This window comes from Saccoglossus kowalevskii, chromosome 16, assembly GCF_978046115.1.
Source record: "Saccoglossus kowalevskii chromosome 16, keSacKowa6.1, whole genome shotgun sequence".
NCBI classification, from domain to species: Eukaryota; Metazoa; Hemichordata; class Enteropneusta; family Harrimaniidae; genus Saccoglossus; species Saccoglossus kowalevskii.
In genome coordinates, this window is record NC_140656.1 from 17,768,661 (window position 1) to 17,795,939 (window position 27,279).

At 34.1% G+C, this 27,279-nt stretch overlaps 1 protein-coding gene across 2 annotated transcripts; it reads right to left on the reverse strand.

Annotated features, from left to right (window-relative positions):
• Nucleotides 1-4,922: 4,922 nt before the first annotated feature.
• Nucleotides 4,923-26,695, reverse strand: LOC102807271 (uncharacterized). Of its 2 annotated transcripts, none has more exons than XM_085491142.1 (14): nucleotides 26,667-26,695; nucleotides 25,791-25,887; nucleotides 23,444-23,587; nucleotides 16,890-16,997; nucleotides 14,739-14,873; nucleotides 13,732-13,826; nucleotides 12,800-12,869; nucleotides 12,631-12,655; nucleotides 10,667-12,066; nucleotides 9,657-9,767; nucleotides 8,660-8,737; nucleotides 7,631-7,688; nucleotides 7,130-7,238; nucleotides 4,923-6,970 (listed from the first exon to the last, which is right to left on the reverse strand). In XM_085491142.1, the coding sequence occupies exons 1-14, from the start codon at nucleotides 26,690-26,692 to the stop codon at nucleotides 6,796-6,798; spliced, it is 2,631 nt and encodes an 876-aa protein (XP_085347268.1). In that variant the 5' UTR covers nucleotides 26,693-26,695; the 3' UTR covers nucleotides 4,923-6,795. The 2 variants fall into 2 exon arrangements, with proteins under 2 accessions (XP_085347268.1, XP_085347267.1); XM_085491141.1 differs by having other exon boundaries at nucleotides 7,631-7,691.
• Between the last annotated feature and the right edge of the window lie 584 nt (nucleotides 26,696-27,279).

Sequence of the window (27,279 nt, forward strand, 5' to 3'; positions counted from 1 at the left end):
GTGATGTGTTCCTGATAAAAGTTATATACTATATACTCAGGTACTCACCTGATTTGCCTAAAAATGGCCGAAATTCATCAAATTGGAGGTCATAAAATCGGCCTGACCGTGAAAATTGGGGCCAAAACAGCGGCGCATACTATGGGAGTAACCCCGTAACCGCCCTCTTCCATGGGATGCCAAAAGAATAAGCCCGGGAGATTCATTTCCTTTCTGCATAAACTGAAAATTCTGCTGAAATTTTGGGATAATTTTGTAAATATGTCTTTGTTATTAAACTTTGTGTATACAATTGAGTACGAATTCCCCTTAAATTCCCCCAAGCGCGTAAAAATAATAAGGGGACAAATACTATATTTTTCCTTAAGACGACCACTTCGTTGAGTATATATCAATAGTTAAAATATATTCTGATGTGGACGGCATAAACTATTGTGCTGGCATTCCTTTGGTTTTATATTTCTACGTGTACATAGTATTTAAATGCCATGGTCTATCAATACACTCAGATTTAAGTAGTCATTTCCGTTGATACTGGCTCCGTTCGCGAAAATAGCCAAGAAACTATCCGGTATTCCACTAGCTCTATTAATATTTCTATGTCAAAATAATTAACCACACCACCCTGTAACACGGTTACTAGAAGACCGTAACCGTGACTGTACTGAACAACATCCCAGCTTATACGTATTGAAGATTCGATGTAAACAAACAAACAAACAAACAAGCTTCTCTCTGATTGGTCTGACTGTTAGATGTTAAGGTTGGATACCCAATCAGGTAAAATCTTAAGTAGAGCGTGACCGGGGCAAACACTTCCGTGGGTCATACTTCAAGTTTACGCCACGGTCAGTAAACTAAAACGACCTTCAATATTTGTACTATGCGTCACATTCAAGTTGAAAGTTGGTCATCTATGAAGTGGAATGAAGGTTTACATTGTATTGATGATAAGATTGCTTATATAAATATTGCAATTCGCAGAATACAACACAGGAAATGAGTCCCAAGTTTAAGGCTAAGAAAAAATATTACTGGTGGAAACTCCCTCCCACAATGTGCTGCGTTCCTTAACTTTTAATTAATAAACTTCGAGCAAATTAACATATCCTGGTTATACATACACTAATTTTAGGTTGCACACAGATGTGGTTATGATCTAAATTTTAAAGAATATTCAGGAACAAAAACAATTGAATAAACTCCGCCAGACCAATCACAGCAACAGTGAATTTGACGTCACTAGGCGACGTAAGCATATAATTTAAAATGATTCAATATTAAAACAATACGTTTCGAGCACTGTTATTCTGTGTAATATTATTTGTCAGGTATCGTACGTTTGACTCAGATTTCCTATAGATGTTAGATAAAATAAAATTGAGAATAAAATAAAATGAAACCGTCCGAACAAGAACGAATCCGCTAGTGACTCACCGATGCCCCGATACGCGACAAAGATCGTTGCGACTGTTGTTTGTATAATAAAATGCATTGTGTCATTTTTTGAATACAGACAAGTAATTAAAGCGTATATAAAAGTGTAATACTGAAAGAGTATATTCACACTCCCTATTTTGGTTATTAATATTGGCTTACATTATACTCTCGGCGCAACAAAGGCATTCCGTTCATCTTTATTAATATTTATAAATTTCAATGGTAGTTGAATCAAACAAGCCAATCAAAGAGCACGGTGCACAACGACGTAATTTGAAGATGTTCCAATTTTATTTAATCGGCCAATAGAAATTTCTCATTAGAGTTTGAAATTGTGAAATTTATAAATATATATAATCAGACTAGATTAGCATCGGCTATTTCTGATTTCCATACCTAGTTTCTGTTGTTTTGTAAATTACAAAGATACAATATTAGGTAAAACAAATAGTTGATTGATTGATTGATATAATGGCGAATGGAATGTTTTTTGTTGCACCGAGAGCACGTGTTCACGGGTTTTATAAATATTCTTTAACCCTCTATATTACCAAGGAGTACGATCACCCTCACTGTAACTTCGTTATAACGACCTCTTTTGAGGGCATATACAATGAGTTTGTTATAGCGAAGTGTTCACTATAACGAATCACATAATACATTGGATTTGTTATGAGTGGGAGATGTGCAATATGTTCATTATATCAAGAAATTCGTTATAAAGGTAGTGACTAAAACAATATACCAGTATAATCTAAATTATATTTATCAGTCCCTATAGTTTTTACCTCTACTGAAAGCTTGTCCAATATTTCCATCTACCTATTAATTGTATAAAGTTTTATTTGACGAAAATAAATAGGGATGCCCTCAACCTTGTTGTAACAGCAAAATAACGCTATATAACAATATATTCCACGACGAACACAATGCCGAGCCACGACTGGGCGCTGTAATTTATATTTTAAAACATGTACAAACATATATATAAACAAAATGTACTTACAGATTTGTCCTGGCATCGGGGAATAATACAGTATGGACGAATAGTGTTTAAATATTGATGGCAAGTGTTATCGGGAATTATTATGATTTGGTAGTCGTTGTGCGTTGCATACGCGGTGCCAACAGATCACTCCACTGAACAGGGTGTCTGCACCGTGCGTACTTTTATAGATAATATTTATAAGATTAGTTTATGCTATTTTAAACAGGATTATACAAATGCATGGTCTCGTTTGTGTCATCGTTTTTTCGACGTAGTGTGGCTAAAAATAGATTACAAATGACTCATTCGCCGTTTGTAAATTTGATTATACCATGGCATGCAGTACTGCCTTCCATGAGTATACACACTGTAAATATTTCATGTCACGTATGCGCCGTACAGTTAAGCCGGCTAAGTGTGAGTAACGTACTTACATTTATACAAATAATAACGAATTACTATTTATATTTCTAGTATTTTAGTACTTTTTTGTTATATATATAAAACCTAATACTTTGTCTATCGATATTCCTGGCGAATTATATATATATACTCGGAATATTCACACTTCGCTACATTTATAACTACTGTATTCGCACTGAGTAAAAAAATGTATTTTTAAACTAACAAAAAAAAGTAATAATTATTTCACTCTTACTTAATAAGTAGAAAGCCCGCAAACAACATTAATTGTAGTTTGAGAAAATGTTGGAAGTTGGCCAAACCATGGACCTTAGAAAACATAAGCAAAGTGTAAGGTCTATAGCCAAACCGATTTCGGACGCAGTAATTTAGAAGATTGTTCACATATCCTAACATACAGCTAGGTGGGGTCGGGCTGGGCCGTTGCTGCTTAATTCTGGTTAAATAGCGCGTCAAACATTTCTGCTTTGTTATTTGACGATTTCAACAGCACGTACAGAAATGTAAATTCAACTTTTTGTTTTCATTTCCCGGAAAACTAACGTAACTTCCTGTGAAATCGGATTCAGAGAATAACTTTGAGTTGACGCCCTCTATGGCGGTTGTCCAAGTCCAAGTCCAAGTCCCATTTTCATGTAGTTAGAATTCGTTTGACTCAGTTAGTCATTCATACTTTTACATAAACTAGAATATTTCGGAATTAGTTGCAATTTACTGTATTGTTTCAAATCAAATTTACAAAATATACGACTAATACTATATGAATAGAATACCTGACGCGGAGTTACATCCGGGGTCCCTGTAGGTTCGTTAAAATCAGAATATATTATCATTATCAGTTAGGATTGTTGCCGCTCAATCTGTACGTTCACGTCTGTGTAAACAAATCTGATATTTCGATTTATCCTGGCGATTTATATTTAAGTTATACAAATCCAGAGGCGACGGCAGGAAATTTTGCATGGGGGGGGGGGGGGCAAGATCTGCTCACCAAAGTTGCGCCGAAGGCGCGCCCTCACTAGGGGGTCTGGGGCATGCTCCCCTTAAAAAAGTTGAAATCTAGACCTTCTGAAACGCTATTTCCTGCATTTTGAGGGGCAAATTTTGCTCACACAAAGGGTTTAAGCTTGATTTTGGATTTTTGAAAGGCTAACCTTAAATTTTGAATTAATTTTAAATATGCCTAGAATATTCTCAGCACAATTCATTTACTGTCAATTATGCAATTTTTTTTTTTTCACTTTACAAGATTTGAAATTGAAGGGGTATTTTATTCAACTATGTCAATGTCCCACCCACAGAGTATAAAAACAAGTTAAAGGCTGGAGGAAATGAGTGATTGTCTCTGGAAAATTGAGAACTTCAAAGAAATGCCCTGCTGGTCAGTTTTCATTAGCATCCAAGCACCACCACACATCCTATTTTTGTAGAGCTAGGCAAAAAAATAATACATCAGCAGACCATGCAAAACGTGAAATATACAAACTAGCAGATAATATATTCTGATTTCTTCGCAATAACGAATCACAACATGCATTTCTGTAATTTATATGCTACAAATACCACTGTTCGTCCAAAGAACGGAATGGTAACATTCCCTCACAATTAGGATAGAACCCAACATTGGCTTAAAGATTATAAGACTGTGATTAAACCAAACCATGAACTGATGTCATTGTATTGCTTCCATTCCCTAATGCTTTACCTACCACAATACAACATTCATCAACAGGTTGGATAAAATATAATACCCTAGTCCATGCAGGGAAGCACAAAATAAAGGTCACATGCCTAACAATTTAATCAAATTACATTGACTCTGGAGTTGAGCTGAAGAGATACATGGAATATTAAACTTCTTACAAAATTACACCCTTAGTAGGGCACTATGGACGAAAATATATACTTTTTAAAAGTGCGTGTTGATACAAAACCGTGGCTCCTATTAAACCAACTAATGATTATGATTTGTCGTAAAATAAAAATGTTGTTTTCACAGCAAACTGTATATAATACGTTGGATGAAAAAAAACTAAATACTTAATTATTATGAATAATATCACACAATGCATTAATTATACTTCAATTGATTTTATTACCATGTATCAACATACAAGTATATTTTAAAGTAAAAAACATTAAAACACAAAAGAATGTGTAAACATCTATTCTGCACAATCATAGTACTGAAAATTAAACACGTGTCTTAATATTTTTAAAAGTGTTGGGTTTCTTTGCAGTAGGTATTCAATGAACATTATTTTCTTATTTGAAGGGCGTGCGTCATTGAGACCAGGTGCATTCGATGCTGGTCCCATACTACACATAGCAAGGTGGGGGTCAGATTGTTTATGTCTACAAAATTTCAAAGTAGGCGGTGATCATTGCCTTATAATATGAGACCATTTTACCTGGTCCCTGAATGAAATATAATGTGAGTTTTTTCAAATATCACAGACGATTCTTTTTAGAGGAATCATCTGTTTCCAATTTTGTCTCAGGCCAATATCCAAAATTATACAACCAGACATCATCATAGCGTCACACTGTAGACTTGATTTCCAGTCTCTGCCTTTGTTATGCTCCCCTCAGTGATATTTGTTATTATACTGCTGGACACAGGAGTTCTCGCCAAGGTGCTCATGGCAGAGTCACAGTCTACATTGGCAAGGAACTGAAAGTTTAAACACACTGGAAATAACTGTAATACATTTCACTGATTATTCACTACCTTGCATAATTCTTAAAAAAAAATACGCTTCATTACGGTTTGGTGTCTTTCTGATGTTGCTATTTTTGATGAACAATTGCACAGTAAGAAATAAAAATGAAACAACTGAAACCCCCCCCCCCCCAAACAAGAACAATTCCCTGATGATTTGAGACTCTTTAGTAAATGCACTAGTTCTTTACAAGCCACCGCCTTTTTATAGCCCCCCCCCCATGTAGCCTCTTCACATATACCAGTATACTTGTATATTATTATAATTTACTACTGTATTGCAACAACACATTATTATGAATCACTGTTTCTATCCAACATACATCAAACATATAACAAGAACAGCAAGTTTAAATTGTACTATTCTTATATTTTCTAGACACAGGGACATCCTATTTAATTAAAATGTTATACAGATTTAAATAAATTATGTAAATGAACTAAGAAATATGTTTTTACAGCATATAAAAATCACACTCCATGCATGCATATTTAGGTATCGCATATTAAATAACAGTCTTATTTAAAAAAAAAAAAAGTAAATAAAATGGTAGGAAACCAGCCAATATTTTTGAATGAATTTATAAAACAGACATATATGAAAGATACTCAGTATCAGTTCAAATGTCACTCATGTCCCCTACAGTTGCTATAGTAACACATTTCTAGATCAGAATAGATTCAAAGGGTCAACAAAAACATCAAAGGCACATTTTTTTTTTCTAAAACATTTCTTTGTGGAGCCATTCTTTATAATTAACTTTTCAAAAATCAGAGAAAAATTTCAAAATGGCTGCTAAAGGCGAAATATTTGTTTCAATGGAGTCAAAAGTGAGTATGTTCTTTATGCTAACTGCATTCTGCCATTAGATCTCAGAATCACGAAATTCATGCAAATTTGTCTCCCCCCCAAAAAAAAATGAGGGGTTTATGAGGTAAGGACTGAAGTACTGGCATAAAAATGTTTGGTTGTAAAGAAAAATACACAGAGATGTGATTGCCGCAGTTTATAAATTATAAATCAGTAGGTGTGGAGTTAAGAAATGGTTGACAAACAAACATCAAATATAGCACCCTCTGTAGCGTAGAAATATTACGTAAATGACGATTCATTTTGTTCCTCCATGGTGGCGTTCTTCAGCTGACAGTCGGTGGGGAATGCCACGGCACGCCGTCCTATGAGCCAGTGACCAATGAAACACACAGGAAAGTCATAATATGACTACAGTAATCTAATATTGTAGTCCTTTTGTAGTTTCTGGTGTGCTGTGGGCTCTAATAAAAGGGCTGGGTCTTGAGCTGATGGAGCACCTCGACTTGGGCGGATAATGTCCTTCGGTTGGAAGTAGGTTTCGTGAGACAAAGTGTGCTTGCCATACACTGTGGTAAAACAATTTCTGAAACGAAAGAAGATGATAAAACTGATAAAACGACTGACACTTATGTTACACAAAAAATTGTTGACAACGAGGACAATATTGAAAGACAGTTTGCCCTAATACATTTTTTCATCCTGGTATATCATCGTACAATTTAACACATGAGGGTATGTCTACCTTAGGGTGACATCTGTAGTGGTTTCTGACATGGCAAAATCTTCGTGTATCAATTGAGAGACTTCACATAATGCATGGTCGCTACTGGATACAGGTTCAAGTTGATTACCTAAAACAAAACAATGAAATCATAATAACGACAATTTCTGCTATGGACCAGAGAGCTAGTCCACTTATCAGATCAGTGGTTTCAATCCTATCCCAGCTGGTACCACACACATGTAACTCTGTAACCAACATGGCTCCTGACACAATGAACTCACTATGTTAATTTCTATACAGCCGCAATATCCAGCTATTTACCAATCAATCTCAAAGATTGATCAAATTATGATTCTGATAAACTTTAATTAATATTTTTTGGACAGAACTATGATGTTATCCTCATATACATGAAAAACTTACAAAGTAAAAATCATAAACTAATGATATTACCGGTATTACAACTTAATTTTTCTGAGTTGGGAAAGCATTTGTATATTAAAAGGTTGACAGTCTTACCTGTGAGTGTTCTCTCCTCAGTGTCAAATCTCAGGTAGTTATACTTTCTAGCTCTGCCCTGCTATGAAAGTAAACATGATTTATGACACGTATACCTATATACTGCAGCCTTACTAAATACTTTATCATGCAGGAAAGAATAAAGCTGACTCCACTGACCCAATCGTTAATTTCTGTGTGCCCCACTTAAAGCAGGAGGGTCATCACCTGTGCACGCATGCGAATTGAGTCCCAAGCGACGATAACAACACGTTTGTTTGTAAACATTGACATGCTATGGCCATCTGACGCATACGCAGGTGACAACTCCCTCACTTATTTTATCATTTTCAGGCTAACAATCAACACCACAACACATTGAGTCACATAAAGACGAAATACAGGACTACGAAATGTCAGGCAGTAAATCTGTCCATAAGATCACTTATTATAATTATACCACATTTCCTGAATGTAGTCATAAATAAGGAAAAAACAAATACTGTAAAATACTTTATTTTAGCTGGAATTAATTTTCACTGAAACGACTTTTTGAGTGGTTTGTGAAAATTAATTCCAAGCAAAAATAAAGTATTTTACAGTAACACAAATCATGCCTGAATGATGAGATTAAATTTCCATCACAAGCACAGTTCATTGCTATGTAGATTGCTATGTGGGGTGTTGCTTTCGATGTGAACGGAGACAAGTATCTGAATGTACCGGGTATTGTACATTTTCTGAATAAGGAAGTCATTTATAACATCTGTAACTCTTGAGAACTCATCTCATTAAAAGTTCCCAGCAATTCGAAAGAAACACTGCTACGTAGATATCAATACAATTGCATCACAAGTCTTTTTAATGCCAACTAGAAGTGGACCAATTGTAATTATGGGTCTTGAAGATTTGTGATTAAAATACGTTTTCATGAATATATAATCTGGCTACAATTTTTTTTTTCCATCTTGACCTCAAAATTTCAAATGGCTCATCCCTTACAATGGCAGTAAGTTGAAGATGCAGTTTCTACACATGATGACTACATACCTTTGTATGTTTCTGTCGCTCTAGTACATTATTCACCTGTATCTCTAATTCTCCCAACTGGGAGAGAGCAGACTTCCACTGAGAAAAAATAACAACAAATATCATATGAGCAGCTCAGATATCCGTAATTTTCTATTTCAGCTGTTGCAATATTCCACAATAGTTGATTCACACCACATGATATTTTTGACCCCAAGATTTTGCCCCCAGGTCAACTAATAAAACTAAAAAATAGAGCAAAACTCTGATTCCCGAGAAAACAACTGGCCACTCAGTAGTAATTCAAGTACTAGTAATCATTATCTATAATATTACAATAAAACATATGTTCCAAATCATGACGTTTTACTCAATTTTGGCAAAGAATCAACACTTGAAGTGGGTTCAACTTGATAATGTCTTGTTTATTGACCAACATTTAATACCAACCAAAATAAGAAGGAAAAAGTAAAATGATGATGATTTATACAACACACTCACTCTAAATAAATATTGAAGTGTTACAGTATAACACATCTGTTTTATTATGAGCAATGGCTTTATTATAAGTAGACAGGTTTAAATTTTGTATCCGAGTGTCTAGTCATTCTTGACATATCAAGTTAAACGGAAATGGTTGTTGCGCAACAAGCGTTTGAATTTTAACAATGTATTATACATGTATTGTGTACATTGCATTGAGTCCCATATCGCACAGGACGCGCTGCAACGACCACTGCCTTTTAAGCCAATGTGGATTTTGAAGGCACATTTTCATCAATATCTTAACATTTTTAGTGCCTCACTTGCCAACATTGAACTGATTATACATCGATTGATAATATACACAAGTTCAGGAAATATTGGAGAAAAATTATTTGAATTATTTATCAGACAGAGGAACCCTATAACTTCTCTTTCAATTCATTTCATTACAAGAATGAAAAATATTGCATATATTATATACTGGATCATTAAAACATGCGCTACAAATAGAAAAAATATAGTGTATATATACCAGAGATCGTATAATGGTTTCATCTTTGACAACCGAGTTATCAGTCAGACACAGAAGGCTCATCTTAGAGTGTCCTTGTACGTACAGACTCACGTTGACATAGCCAGGAATCTGGAAAAATGCATTTACATCATATGAATTATTAATATACATTTATCATGGAATTTGTATTGCATTGGACATAAAAATATTATTTTTAATAGCTATGACTTGTATCGATACAGTTACACCTGTGTAAACTGAACACCAAATAGCGTGGTCTGAAAAACTGTTCAATTTACATAAGCAAGGTTCAAAATTGGTGGTTACCTGGTTGCCCTGGGCAATTCTTTTCGCCATGGGATAACAACATTTAGAAACTGATTGTTCATGTGACAATCAATTTTTTTTTTTAGAGAAATCACAATATTTATATCAAAGTTAATTTACAGTTCAGTGCAGTCTAATCATTTCGCTGAAAAAAAGATCAGTTTTAAACTTTGACACACACCTCCAGATAAATGCAAATATAATAGTACATGTAATTTGGTTAAAAATCCATGAAAATTATTAGAAAACTGAAGCCACACAAATATTGAAAGTGGTTGTCCCACAACCAGGTATTTTTTTTTGCATAAGTGTTCAGTATATAGAGGTTTAAAGCTGTACAGTTTAACAGAGGAATTTCTTGTTAAAGTTGTATCTCACTTTACAAGATCTGCAGAAAAACTCTTACTGACCCCTGTAAGCATCAAAAATGTTTTATAGTTCTTAAGAAAATAATATAAAGTGACCCTGAATAATTTACTGTTATTACAACAATAAAAATTATGTTTAATTTGGTTATTACTTTTGTGAAGTGCAGACGAGCTTCAGAGATCCAATATTTCAGGATTTGTTGCCATGGCAACTGATTTAATCATTTTTCATGACGTTCACAGGATGTAATGCAAAGTGGAGATATAACTTTAAGATGGGTACCACAGTATCTGTAACCTTAAGTCCAAGTTCTAATGCTCCAAAAAACTTACCTTATTCTTTTCAGCACTTTCTTTTGACTGTAAATTACCATCATCAGTGTTCTCCGTGATATTAATTTCAGCCACCCCTGACGACAGTTCGTCTTCATTTTGAACTGTTTCTGAACTGCTGTTCTCATTTTCCCTCCTCAGATGTTGAGATCTATCGACACTAGTTATTTCATCTTGTATTGACTTGTGCTCCATTGTTTTACCTTTATCCGTATGGACAAATGATTCCACTTTTGTCTCAAGGTGAGTATTCACATGGATGGGGGGTACGGGAGTGTCAACAAGTTTCGAAACAGTATCGATATTAACATCATTCAGCAATATTACACAACCGTTTGGGGTTTTTATCCCTCCTTTTGAGTCACTGGCAGTGTTTACACTGACGTCACTATGCTCATTACAATTCGTAATAACATCAACTCCATTCGCTATATGATCCTTTTTTGCATAATTCAACATATTTTCCTGTTTGAGGTCTAGTGCACTTTTATTTTCCTTGTCACTAACATTTGTAATTGGAGTATCCTCACTAAGAGTCTCAATTTTCATATTATTCACAGCGTTCTCATTCTTGTCGTTACATCCAACCTGATTGGACAGCAGGACGCCATTATTTGCATTGCTTTGTTTACCTTTGGGCGTTGAGGCAGTCATTCCATTCAGTTTCAACTTTGACATTTCCTTAGGTTCAATATTGTCCCAAGAATCCTTTCTTTGAGGAGTAAACGTATTCTCATTTGGCGACTCGTTAATTCGACCAATGTTGCTGGCGCCTTGGTGTAGCTTTTCATCACCTACTTTCCACCCATCTGCAACCGAAATATCCCCATTGCACTTTGTATAATCATCCCCTCCCTCGGTCTTCGCAAAATCCTGTACCCAACTTCCCGAAATAGTCTTGATTAAATGTGTTAAATTTTCTGATGAGAAATCCATTTTCAACCCTTTTTTTCTACAATGGCATCTGTTGTTGCCGTCGGCAGCAGTCCTATCTCTATTTGAACACTGACAGCTTAGTTTGTTGTTTTTTTTACGTGGTCGGAGATCCACATCTACTGGTAATGGGGACTCATTAGACATGCTTGACTCAATGCTTTGTCTTGAAGGAGTTTCACTGTCTGTTGTAGAAAATCTTAAATATTTAACAGACATGTCTGACTCAAAGTCAGAAGGCATCGAAATATCGCTACTTTCTGATAAGTTGAAAGATGCACGAGAAGAATCCTCAAAGCCTCGTTTATCAGAGTGGATTTGAATTTCAGGCCTGAATTTTGAGACATCTGGCGTATCCATGCAAACACGTATTCCCTTCACATCCTGTTTTTGGCGATTGAACTGTGCATATTCACTTTCAGTGAGGTAAACCGATAGTATCCTTACTCCAAATGGCAGTCTGAAGTCTGTAATAAAAAAGAGATGGTCAGATGGTCTATGATTGATATACAGACATAGTATTAGCATAATTAGTTTGTAGGTACACCTCATTAGCATATTTAGTATGCAAACATATTTATTAGCATAATTAGTGTGTAGGTACACCTCATTAGCATATTTAGTATAAAGACAAAGTCATTAGCATAATTAGTGTGTAGGTACACCTCATTAGCATATTTAGTATAAAGACAAAGTCATTAGCATAATTAGTGTGTAGGTACACCTCATTAGCATAGTTAGTATAAACACATAGTCATTAGCATAATTAGTGTGTAGGTACACCTCATTAGCATATTTAGTATACAGACATATTTATTAGCATAATTAGTGTGCAGGTACACATCATTAGCATATTCAGTTTACATGCATAGCTCACTACCATATTTAGTGTGTAGGTACTCCTCATTAGCATATTTAGTAAGTACCTTGGATAACTCATTAACATATTTAATCTGCAGGCACATGTCATTTGCATATTCAGTTTCTGACACATCTCATTAAAACCATTTTCCCATTAAATAATAACTTACCTGTTTCTTGTGACTTTGAGGGATGCTATAAACAGATATGAGAAAACAGAAATATTACTAGAGACGAGAAATTCTGATAAATTACTTGTATTAAATCATACATCATTCTTGCAAATATTTACTAGCTCAAAATAAACATTAAAACAAGTTTAAAACTATGCTGACTTACATTGCTTTGGTTTGGTTTTAGGATTATAAGTCTGGATACTAGAGTTGAAGGCAGCTGTGTACAGAGGACACTGAAAGAAAATAAATGCAATTTGATAGATAATGCTGTTTTTGGGGACTCGCCACTATTTGTCAACATTTTCTCCGGTGAAGTAATTTTAAAGAATCTCAAATCCACTTAGTATTTGCAACAAACCGGTATATACAAAATTTGTGGCCTATTTCGCAATTTTTCTGAACCTGAAGTCTGTCATGAACGTCTTTTATTGTCTGATCTATAACCTGGAAAAAATATGTGAATTTCCCAGCAATGCAACTAAGCAGGGTGGGGTCCTGAAATACTGAATACTCTCGAGAAAAATATGTTTTCAAAAAAATTATTGACTATTATGAACTAGGAATGCATCAGACATGCATAATTTGAATGAAAATCATAAATGAAAACGAGTTTTGGAATGAGAAACGATCAGTGGCACCATTTAAAAGAAAATTGCAAGCATAATTTAAGGGAGGTCTTCATTTCATAAAAATTCTGGATGAGCCACTGATAAGGATGCTATACTACCACATGAGGACGCTATAACAACACATGGGTGAGATCACACAATTGTTACATGCACTACCACCTGCAGAAGACAGAAAGACATTGCAATGTGGGATATGGCAGCTGTAGACTTGTTGCATGTACCAAGATGCTTATGAAATAGAATGTGAGGCACCAATAGATGTTGCACATATAAGTTTAGTTGTTGATGTTTATCCTAGTTACCTGTCCCTGTATTCTCTAGTTTCTTTGAATCTAAGTATAATTTTTCACTGAGTTACATTTTTAACGCAATCATGTGCAACAATGAGCTTTTGCAACATTGATCTTTCTTAATAAATTTTTACAAGATGTACTGGTACATATGACAATGGTGTAACAGTTCTCACCTGTTATTGTGAATAAGGCAGCAAGCAATGACACCGGGATAACGCTGACAACATTGTAACATGTGAGATGCTTTCAAATATAATGACGCACATCCCTACAACAGATAACAAATAGTTTATCAACATAATTTTTATCTAACTTTTCTTGATTTGTTGAGAGATTCTACACTTTGGAAGAGCATATTACTAACATCTGGTTCTCATTATCGGCAGTATTATTGTCTTAATTTATTTCAATGTTTAACACAATTTTAATCCATAATTTGTCTTGAAAATTGCACTTGCTAGTCACATCGAAATTGAACTTGGTTGACAGTTTATGGTATTGAGAAGATTTTCAAAAATTGTTGAGTTATCGTAACCAAAGATAAGACAATTTTAAGTAAAATTGAACCAACATTTGAAAAATATACACATATAAGAACACATATTAAAACTTGAAATATTTTATTTTTGTGTGGATCTTATTTTTGCGGAAGGTTGCTTTGAGCAAAATTAATTTCCACACAAACATCCAAGTCTTTATAGGTGCTACAAGCACTATGAAGATATATTCCGATTTGCTGGTATTTGTAAAGTAGCCCTGGATTATTGCACACAATTCAATAATATTTTAACAAAATACAATACTGTAAAACTATTTATTTTCACTATTTTGATATTTTGAGTATAGTCACTGGATTTTAAAGTGGGAGGGTCGTCACCTGAGCATGCGCTGGAATTGAGTCCCATGCGACGATAACAACACACGCTGAAAACGCAAAGGCTCATGGGTGGACACATGTTTGTAAACAATGACACTCTATGGCCATCTGACGCATGCGCAGGTGATGACTCCCCCGCTTTAAGTTAAGTAATTCAACATGTTCATTAAATTTAATTTTTAGCAGATATTACTTAGCAGTGAAAAACAGCAAAGTTAAATCTCTGTGAATAATAAAGTATGAAATCTTCACTAATTAACACACTATTACAATGCAGTGTACACTCAGACTATGCCTACATACCTTTGGTAAATGTAGTGTTGGCAGCGGATCAAATACTGTTTCCAGCTCTAAACCGTAGTGATTAGCATGGGGCAGGTAACATTCCCAAATTTGGGACATCTCAGCCAAGAACTTCTTCTTAATACCGCCACAGCGCTAGGGATAAATGGAAGATAAGTTAACTGTCAACTGCTTTACCTTTGCCACTATTTGATAAGAGCGAAAAAAAAAGAAGAAATAATTTGTTCTGATCAGCAGTTATTGTAAAAACAACAAGAAAAAAAAGGCATATTCTTTTCTTTGTAGCATCTCAGGTGTAGAACCAAATCTTTTTTTTTTTGTCTAATTCAAAGGAAGACAACTTTTTATGAAAGTCACTGTGACCTTCTTGGAATCTGGTGGAAGCCAATATGATACACTTACACCCTAGTGAAAGTCAATGCGACTCCCTAGGACCCCAGTGGAAGTCATCTGGAATCCCTAGGCCTACATTGAAACTATTAGCTCAGTAAAAGTAACTGTGACTCTCTATAACTTGAGTGAGAGTCAATATGACCCCCTAAAACCCCAGTGAAAACCAATGACTCCCTATGATCCCAGTGAAAGTTACAGTGACTCCTTAGAATCCCTGTGAAGTCAATGTGACTCGTTGTCTTCAAGACTGCCAATAGAAAGTTTGCTGCAATAAAAATTAACTTGACTCACAAATATTTATCTCTTAATGAAATTAAAGCAATTAAGAGTAATTGTGTCAATTCAAAGCAAATTGTTAAAGCAATGGGGTTAATATACCATTTTCCAAACTTCTTGAAATCCTGTATTACCTGTAAGTGTGAAATCAAACGTAACAATAGGAAAAAAAAAGGTCAGAGCATTGTAGTGACATCAAAACATACACGGAAGTTTTCTTTTGTGAGTACTTTTATGTTTAAGAATGTGCTATATACACAATTTTGATGGGTATCCTGACTCTATGTTCCTCTCTGAAAGATCATATTTTCAACATTGTATAAAAAAGAAATTCATGCTTTAAATTAAATTAAATTACTTTAAAATACTTTATTTTGGCTGGAATTAATTTTCACTGAAAAGACTTTTTGGCATTTTGTATGAAATTTATTTTCACGGATTTTTTACAAGTTGAATGTAAAATATAGAAAAAAAGTATATTCGCTAGATTTTATTGTCACTGAATCATTCCTTCAGCGAAAATTAGTTGCAAGCGAAAAAACAAAGTATTTTACAGTATTTAATTTTAGCGACAAACACTCGGTCCACGCCTTTCAAGCATACATATTAATCTGTACTGAAATTAATTAATATCATTTTTCTGCATATGTAAAAGGTGGTAATTGATTATTTTGTTTTGCTTATTTATTCTTGGGAATGGGTCTTCTTAAAGTTCTTGTAAGAGTCAGGGAAAAATAATAGTTTAGTGTTAAGTTCCTTGCACATAGCACTTGAATGTACTACATTGACATTAAAAAAAAAAACATTAACAAATTCTGTGAGAAATATCGCTGATGGGTAGTTTAGAAAATTCTCTGACAATCTAGGATTGCAGTAATATTTCACTAATAGAATATCAAAACAATAATTCTCAGATTATTTCGATGACATGAAAATGAACAATGACGTAGCTTAACAGGGCACAGTGGTTCAACAGGTCAGGTAAACAATACCCACTTCATTCATATGTTTATTATGTTTTTTCCAGGTGTGACCTTCACCTATTTTTTATCTTATCTGGCTGCTTAAAAGTCAATAAACACACACACTACTGTACCCAAGAAGCTTGCAAGTTAATAAAGTAAATGTTTTATAATTTTTTTAAAAATATTTTCAGGTCATATAATACTGTAAACCACTTAAATTTTCAATGCCACAAATTTTCCTGATTTTAGAATTTTATGGTATAACACAATTTTGCGAATGTCGCTGATACTGCGTGTCGTAGAACACCAGAGAAATTTTCACTGGTCCAAAATTTTGCGATTTTGTCTCTCAGGAAGATTAAGGCGATTTACGAGATACCATCTCAAAGTACAACTTAATATTTCATTTCTTCAAGAAATGTACATTCTTCTACTCTACATCATGACCTATTTTCATACCACAATGTTTTCAGTAACAGCGACAAGTTACACATGGACAGAATGGTGTTTTATTTACCTGTAATACTTGAGAGATGGAGCCATGGTAAAATGTAAATATTGAGTATAACTTGTCCATTCTGTTTCTTAAAGCTGAATCGGGCTCATCTAGATTCCCAGCTAATGCCTACAGACAAAGATATACATATTTTGTACATTGCAGATATTTAAAAAAATGTTGTGATAATAAATTGTATATTTTTATTCATGCAAGATTTTAACTGTTGTAGAATACACATCAGAATTATGTTAATTCAGGCAGAAACAAATCAAGCTAGTGTTTCCTTGCTATTTGATTTCTGAATGGCAGAAATTTTGATGAATTTTAAGCACAAAAATGGCTGCCAATCAGTCATCTTGAAACAAAAAGTGCATATGTCTGTTGTATGTGTGAAGTTGAAATGTGATAAGGCCAGGCATGTTTGTGATACAGGTAGGACGCATACACAGATTCAAAGTTGAAACAAATAGGTAATCCATTCACAAAAGCTCCAGAATTCACCAACTACTTTTCATAATGATCACCATTTTTAGACTTTTAACGCTACTGGAATAATTGAACTACCGTAAAAACTCGATTAATTCGCGATAGTAAAAATAATTATTTTTTAATAATTATAGTGCACGAATTAATAGCGTAAAAACGGAAATTATTGGTTTTTGGTGCGCGAATTAAAAGAGTACTTTTTGATCGATTCAAAAAGGAGCTGTTTTCATAAATTTATTAGTGATTTGTTTTGTTTTCCAATGAACACGATTACAGGACGTTTTATTAGTGCCTCTGAGACTCGTGGCTAGCGACATTCATGGCGTATAGTCGGGCAGAGAACACGCACTGCGTCAAGGACCACGCACCATGTTACACTTGAAATGAAACAGTGAAATGGCAAAGGTCACTCTGTAAACAAAAAAACAATGAACACGTGGCTACAAAGTAGCCGTCTGGCTGCACTGCCTTTTTTTATTTTTCTAGGTATCGCCCGGGCGATGTTATGGCAGATATTATGAAGCCCATCTTGTCGGGAAAAATAACCCTGCGTTGATAAGAATGGTCTCAGAAAATGTTTAGAAAAAATAATGTTTCGCGTTGACCAAATATAATCATGCAAAGTATAAATTCAAAGTGTTTTAATACATTGGTGAGAGGTCGCATCACTAAGAAGGAAAAGCAAGCCAAAGTCGAAATGAGGTGCATCATGGACATGACACAACACACGCTGCGACAACTGAGTGATCAGCGACATCATTTTGGGACGCAATTGAACTTCAAGTACTTTTTTGCGAAACTTGTTGCGCGGCGATGCTGACATCAAGTGTGTGTTGACCGAAGTTTGACCCCAAGTCATGCGCTGAACTGGCGCGTTACCTTTAATAGCAACCTTTTTTTCTTTCGTGCCCCGCGTGTCAAACTAGTAAAATTGTTATTATATCCTAAGGTACTGTAATTACGCAACTTGTATCACCGTCCCTCAACACGGGACGGTGCTTGTATGCAACTCTGTACTGGCTTGAATATATCAACTTTAACGTCGTTTACTTAGTGCACTGCTTTTCTAATTACGCAAATTTGTTTACAATATTGTACTGGCTCTGTACTTCGTTATGTATTGCTTTCATGATAATTATTTTTTTTTTAACTATTGTTAGGGCACTGACCCGGGGTATTGAGTCTGTGAATATTTCAATATCACTGACTTGATAATGCGTTGCATTCATAATAATTACGCAAACATAAACATACTATACGTCAAATTAAATTTTACTATAATATAATAAACTCTGGGCAGCGGACTTCGATCGCATTATTCACGTACATTTCGACTGAACTCTAATAGCCACGCGTTTGAATTACGTGCGGCACTGGGCAATGACATCCAGAGTTCATGCACTGATATTTCAATTCGGGTCACCCAGCTTGACACAAATCAATATAGTTACTTGTCATTTGTTTGAAAAATCTTTTAACTCTCACAAATACCAAGGACGCGAAGAGTTAACTGGGGGTTAAATGAAAGGGAACGTCTTTCTTGGACAAAAAACACATCAGTACAAGATTATGTGTGCAAGGTTAGATTTATAGAACGTACATGACCACTTAACGCTGTGTTTTTTACTGAATCCGGTTTAATGAAAATGTGACACGAGGTCAATCGCCCGACCAATCAAAAATATCAATTTACACACCATAGGGCGGTTCACTTAAATGACGACACGTAATAGAATAATGGCAGGCACATGGTCGATGCAACCCTGTGGACCAGCGACGAAAAAGCCCTGTACTAAGCTTTCAATCACGGAAATTCGTAATCGATGTGCTGACCGATGGATATTTATCGACTAAGTAATAATCTTGCCCAACATCTGTAGTGTCGTGGGGGAATGATTTTTTTCAGGTCAAATCTTGACCGAAACTAAACTGCTTGTTAACTGAAAGGCTGTGATGACGGTGATCATCTGCGATTGTGACTACACCAAGTACTGGTAACATTAATACTCAAACAAAATGTATATTTTTAATGTCTTCATGCAATATATTCTGAGTTATCCACTTTAAACATGACTTTTTTAAACAAAAAATGTAACAAAATTAATAAATCAAAGAAAGCTTAGAAAGAACTCCCATGTGCCGAGAGTATTGGAGACACATTAAATATAATTCGAAATTACTTAGCTGAAAACTAATTATGCAAATCAGAAAATTAATATGACCAGATTTGAGTGTAAAACTAATGAGGTCTGCGCAATGTAACAGAAAATCTATGTCTCCAAGTTTAATTGAAATGTGATTAGAACCAAAAAATTATGAATTATTATGCTTATTAGGGAATTAATATGAACAGATTTTTACCCCAAACTAATTAGGTTTGTACATTGTCCTAGAGCATCTTTGTACTAAGTTTCATTGAAATGGAATAATTAGTACCGTGAAAACTCCAAAATTTCGACCCCTCTAAAAATTCGATTGGCTATTTATTTGCCGGGTTTCGGTGTTTTATTTACCTCCAAATTTTCGACTCCACTAAAAATTGCCGACTCATTCTTATTCGAAAATTGCGACCAGTTTTAGTTTCCCCCCAAACGAAAAAAAAAACCGATGTGAGCGTTCAAACGGGACCTTCCTCGAAGGCATGAATCCGGGTTTCTGATTGACTGAGAGATTTTTATTTTATTGGTAACGAAAATATATTCTAAATAAACGAAGTTTCAAATAAAAACGAACACAAAAATCTCGGCATGCTGCGTTTCTGAATTGTTGATTATTACTGTACTCAGTAGTGATTATAATAATGTACACAAAATAAATTTGTTGAATGGTTATGAAATACAAATAAAAGTCAACTAAGTTTCATCGTAAGCGAATGATTCCGGTCTCGTATAAACGTTTGATGCTGTAGGATATCCGCCATGTTCTCTTAGGTCAAATAGGTCAAATCGCTAATTAACCAATCAAAAAGCTGGATGATGCCAACGTGTTCAAATTACCATAGCTTATTTAAATATGTTAATGTTATTGAACGCAATGCGAAGAGATTGATGTTGTAGTACGATATTTTGGCTTGGATTTTGATGCGAAAACGGCATGATTTTTTTTTAAATAAAAAAATTAGTTGTTTTTAAAAAATAAACTGGTCATCTGAAGAATAATTTAACATTGTTCACAGTGATAACAGCTCATTCTCGAAAGGAAGCTTACCCGCTCACGCTAGTCACGATAAAAATCATACACGTGTACTCTTGAATAGACAGACGTCAATGACTACGGTAAAACTTAGACTCTATTTTAGCCGGCAGGATTGATTGAAATGTCCGAAAAATGACGCCAAAATACACCTTAAAAGTCCCATTTTATTTTCTTAAATCCCATTTTATTTTTTAATCCAAGGGCGAATTTACGGCAGAATTTGGTCCCTCAAATAAGGGACACGTGAGCTTTGATTCTAACCGGATACATTGCACTGGGTCGGGGAGATAGTTTGCTAAACTTCCATGTATCTTTTGTCCAATGGGTACCTGTACTTCGAACATTCGCAAGTTTTCCTAAGTAGTGCGAGACAGCTTTGTCTTTTGACCTATTAGTTTTGTGCTGACCTCTTCTGCGCGTCTTGATGTTTTGTTTTGCTTGTCATAATACTCACTGATTGATGACTTTGTTTAGATTTTGAGTTACAACTCGGCCACGACTCTAAAAACATGTCACATTTCTAACGCCAATTATTTAAAACCGGTCGAAATTTTGGAGTTTTTACGGTACTTTAGATATCAGTGTGAAAGCTTAAAATTGGTTAATTATGCAAATTAGGTAATTAATATGTACAGATTGTAACCCACAATTATTCAGGTCTGTCTATTGTCCTACAGCATCCATGTACATTCATTGATATGTGATGTATAGTACCTGAGATATCAGTGTGAAAGTTGGTTAATTATGCAAATTAGGTGATTAATATGCACAAATATTTACCGGAAACTAATTGGGTCTGCATAATTCTAGATTCATTGAAATGTAAATGATTAGTACTTTAGATATCAGTAGAAAAGCTGAAAATTAATTATGCAAATTAGGTAATTAATATGCACAATTATTTACCCTAAAACTAATCAGGTCTCTGCATAGTCCTAAAGGATCTATGTACCAAGTTTCATTGAAATGCGATGATTAGTACTTGAGATACCCATGGAAAAGCTGAAAATTAACTAATTATGCAAATTAGGTGATTAATATGCACAAATATTTATCGAAAACAATCAATCTCTGCATAGTCCTTGAGTATGTAAGTACCAAGTTTCATTGAAATGTAATGCTAACTACTTATATCAAATGCTGAAAATTAATTAATTATGCAAATTAGGTAATTAATATGTACTGATATTACCATAAAAACTATCAGGTCTGTGCAGTGTCGTATGACATCTATGTACCAAGTTTCATTTGAAATGTGATGATTAGTACTTGAGATATCAGTGGAAAAACCGAAAATTGACTAATCATTATGCAAATTAGGTAATTAGTATCCACGGATTATTACCAAAAACTAATCAAAACCTAGCATTAGTTCAGAGCATCTATGTACCAAGTTTCATCAAAATCCAATGAGTGGTTGTTTAGATATCAGTGGAACAGTCATGGAACCACTAAAAAATAGCTAATTATCATGTAAATTAGGTAATTAATATGCACGGATTTTTACCAAAAATTAATCAAATCTGCGCATATGTTCAGAGCATCTATGTACCAAGTTTCATCAAAATCCAATGAGTGGTTCTTTAGATATCAGTGGAACAGTCATAGAACAGCTAAAAATTAGCTAATTATCATGCAAATTAGGTAATTAACGAGCATGGATTTTTACCAAAACCTAATCAAATCTGCGCATTGGCCCAGAGCATCTATGCACCAAGTTTCATCAAAAACCGATGTATGGTTCTTGAGATAGCAGTGGAACAGTCGGACACACATACACACACACATACACACATACACACATACACACATACAGACACACTAACTGCAAAGACTCCCATTTTGTGCTTCGCACATGGGAGTCAAAAAAAACTATTTTCAAGAATTTTCTAATAAACTGAAGCTTTTATGGAATTTTTGTCATAGGAGTTTTGAAACCTAAGAGAAATGGTGAATTTTCAATTCTCAATAGTTTAAAAATTCAGATTTTACGATAGTCCTTCATCAAATGTAACATTTCCTGTGATGTCTTTCTACATTTTAGCTGTTAACCAAACTTGAAAACAGTTTAGATCTACAGTATACAGATATATCACAAATTCTAATCAAATTATGGCATTATACTGTCAGAATTGGTTTAAAAAATCAAAATAAGCTTAATCCTTTTAATATGGAACCCATTGTGGTGTGACAACTGTTAAACTTAAAACATGCACTTGCATGTGTTATTAAGAAAGCATCGAAACCAATAACAAGCTATAAATATGTGGTATATGGTGATATTGACAGTTCAACCAAAGTAATATTACCGGTAACATACACTTTTCTAACTTCCTTAGTCTGACTGGTTGACTGCACAAGAAGAGTGGTGTAGTCATGACGGAACAATGTCAGTCAAAACAGTCCTATTGTCAATTACTTCAACAATGATGGATTTCCAACCGTGCACTATATAAACTGACGGGAAGTAAGAATTCCATTATAATTGCAATTTCTCGGACCCTTAAATTTAGATTTTTAATTTAACATTACGGTAAATCTCATTTGACTACACTGGAGTAAAGATATTTAGTTTTCCTAGTGATAAGCACAGCTATTTCAATAATGAATGAACTGTGAGAGAGAAACCACACAGTGAGCGTTTCCACTGTTAATGAATATGTAAATGATGATGGTTTATGCAATTATGCATATAGTTGTTACCAATTAGAACAAAATTAAAAACGTCTATATATTTTCTGGGTTGACAATGGTATAAAAAATTCCTTCTATTTCTGTTTCTTATACTATTTTGAAGCAAAAAAAAAAGCATGTAATGTTGTTGACCCTACTACAATAATTCATGATGAGATGTCAGACAGACAGACTGTGGTCAAAGGTAAAATACTTACCAGCGTGTAAAACTCATGATGTCTGGTGGTTAGTTTCATACGCTTTAATTTATACAGTAAAGGTAGTGATTTGGTCAACGTTTTGATGAAATTGACCATGCCCATCAGTTGGCCGCATAATATACACTGTTTGTCTTCTGATATCTAATCAAATAAATAAAGTAACGTACATGTAGGTAAAGGTTAAGACTACATACTAACTGATAACATATTCAAGTTCAATATACATATATATATATATACATATATATATAATATATATATATATATGTTTAAAATTATAAAACAAGCAGCCTATCGGCTGAGATAGCTCCGCTGTTAGCAATGCACATTTCAATTAAAGAACTGAAGACATCATTAGAAAATGAACAATATGAATAGTATCAAAGCAATCGGACTTACAGTTTTTAACAAGAAGTCGAAAATATCACTTTTTACCAAAAATTACAAAAATATTCACCAAAATAAATTAATTAGATAATTGATGATATCATCACAAAATGAACAAATCTGAGAGAGGTCCACATGTAGTACCTATATATGTAATATCAAAGCAATCGGACTTACAGTTTTCAACAAGAAGTCGAAAATATCACTTTTTACCAAAAATGACAAAAATATTCACCAAAATAAATTAATTAGAGAATTGAAGATATCATCACAAAATGAACAAATCTGAGAGAGGTCCACATGTAGTACCTATATATGTAATATCAAAGCAATCGAACTATTGATTTTTAACAAGAAGTCGAAAATATCACTTTTTACTAAAAATGACAAAAATATTCACCAAAATTAGAGAATTGAAGATATCATCACGAAATGAACAAATCTGAGAGAGGTCCACATGTAGTACCTATATATGTAGTATCAAAGCAATTGGACTTGTGGTTTTTAACAAGAAGTCGAAAATATCACTTTTTACCAAAAATGTCAAAAATATTCACCAAAATTAGAGAATTAAAGATATCATTACAAAATGAACAAATCTGAGAGAGGTCCACATTTAGTACCTATATATGTAATATCAAAGCAATTGCACTTGCGTTTTTTAACAAGAAGTCGAAAATATCACTTTTTACCAAAAATGACAAAAATATTCACCAAAATTAGAGAATTGAAGATATCAACATGAAATGAACAAACCTAAGAGAGGTCTACCCAAGGTACATATACACCAAGTATCAAAGCATTCAGGCTTGTAGTTTTCAAGAAGAAGTTGAAAAAGTAAAACATTGACACGGACGACGACGACGACGACGGACAATCACTTATATGATAAGCTCCGCTCGACAAAGTCGACAGCGGAGCTAAAAATAGATAGAAAAAATACATAAAACAGGCAAAGCATTGTACCAAAATGTTGGTGGGGAAAATTATGTCATTCAACAATTCCAATTTCAAGAAAAAAATTAAGATGAGGAAAGAGTTCCTGTTATCATGAACCTACAAATCATGTCCAAATTGTCACTAACTGCATCTATCCTACATTGTTTTTAATAAATGTGTGTGTTTCTAAAAGCAGATGTATTGGTAACATGATTAAATTTTAAAGACAATTCAATCAGTGGTCTTCACACAATCCATAAACTTAAAAAATTAGCCACTAGTCATGAACGGAACAAAATCACACTGTGTGGCCAAGTTGAGATTGGGTAAATTTTAGAAATAGTGTCGCACACACAAGCAGATTTAAAACACACAAACATTTTAAATTTTATTTGAAACTACCAGAAACATTCAAATTAAAATAATTCCTAATTATCCATCATAGATGTACTAAAAAAATATTTTGAGAGCCAAGAAGTCAAACATTGAATTAGAAAAAATAAAGCAGAAATAAACAAATTAGAGTGTAGGATTCTTGTACATTGTCATGAAAAACAAAAAACAAGACTCCAGAAGAACGTGGCCATCAGATAAATAATGGTACTGCATATGCACTACCATATCTGCAGATATCTAAGCTTTCAGAAGATGTATAGGTTGTTATAGTAGCATGCTTAGTAACTTTTGAAGAATGATTAAATCAAATATAAATTTTTAACTTTTTTTTTGTTACTGTAATTTATATTTGCTATTTTCGCTGAAGGGATGATTCAGTGAAAATAAAATCCAGTGAATATACCTTTTTTTCTATATTTCACATTCAACTCATCAAATATCAGCGAAAACCCAAAAAGCCTTTTCAGCGAAAATTAATTCCAGTCAAAATAAAGTATTTTACAGTACTACCTTAAGATTGATTAAATTGTCACAGATGTAAAGAATCAAAACATATACTATAATTGACACGGAATAAAAGGTTATCAGCTGTATCCGAAAACAAACAATTTATTATACTCACACTTTGTGGATGAAAATAAATTATTGCATCTTTTAAATCGTCTTCTTCGCATTTCATAGCAGAGTGATCATATATGAAGAATATCTGGGGATCTAGTCTGCAAAAAAATAACACTTTACAAGTTAAGTTTATAATTTAGTACACAAAGTCAGTAAACTGAAACATTTGATGCACTTATGTAAACAACATGTTTACATACATGTAGTTAGCATTACTAGATAAATATGAGCTTTTAGTCTTTAATAACCCACAAAAATAAATAAAATTTTATCAAATTTCTCACAATAGTCAAAATGAATAATGATTTTTATAGTATTAAGCAGGTCAAGGTAGAAACCTACTCTTAAATGAAAATAGCCAGAATTTAATTATTTTGCAATAAATTGTACTTCAGGACAATATAAGGATACTGACTTAAAAAAAGTTGTGGATCACCAGCTTAATTTTCAAGAAAATCATGGTTGTATTTTAGTGGATAGTGGCCATTTTGACAGTATTATAACGCTATTACCAAAGGTTCCTATGGCAGAGATGTTATCATGCCATATCTCAAATTGTCGGCTGATGGGGTACTTATTACTCTTTATTATTGTCCTAAATTATTTCAAACATTAGGGTTTTAAAAACTGTGGAACTCACAGTTACATAAAACATGACGTCGGATCGGCACGCACGTAATATTATAAAACAATCGCTCGATTGTGGACTGGACAACACGGGGCACAGTGCAAATTACGACAATCTTGAAACCACACACAATTCTAGATGGTTGTACCGATACTTAGTCGGGTTACTGGACGTTTTACAATAAACAGATCTGATTTACGCAGATGAAATTTAGTGATCGGCGTAAAAACAATGCCACAGTTTACTTACCTGCTGTCCGCCATCTTGATCGACATCACATGACTAAGAACAAAAAAAACGTCGATGTCAAAAGTTCAAAGTTCGTTATTGACGACGCCGACTAACCAATGGTGGCGCACTTACTATATCGAAAATGTTGGCTGGGACGCTGAAAGTATGCTTTCCTTCAACGATCTCGGAATTGTTTCTTCGAGCATTAAGCGGAAAACTTATAAAAAAAAAAACTTACACGAAGTCTGTACCTAAATAACCAACTTCTACACATTTATACATTTTTGTTTCGGAAATACTTTTTCTAATAATTCTTTTATACATGATGCATTCGTCAAGAAATTTGTGATCTAATTTTTCTTCACTCGTGACATTCATGTGTTCTAAAAATCCTTAAATCCACACGGTTTTCAAATTGTGAGCCCCCCCTAGTGATTTTGAGGAAGGATTAAGCCCATCTGCTAAAACATAAACACATTGTTTATACACGTTTAGTATATATTCTCACAGACAGACCGGAACAGGAAGTCAGTAGAAGACAAAAGACTTTTTCGTTAGCTTGGGAACAACAGAGGTGTTAAACCGAAAATTCATTGTCTTTTCCTGTTTGTGATTGGTCCTGGCAACGTTT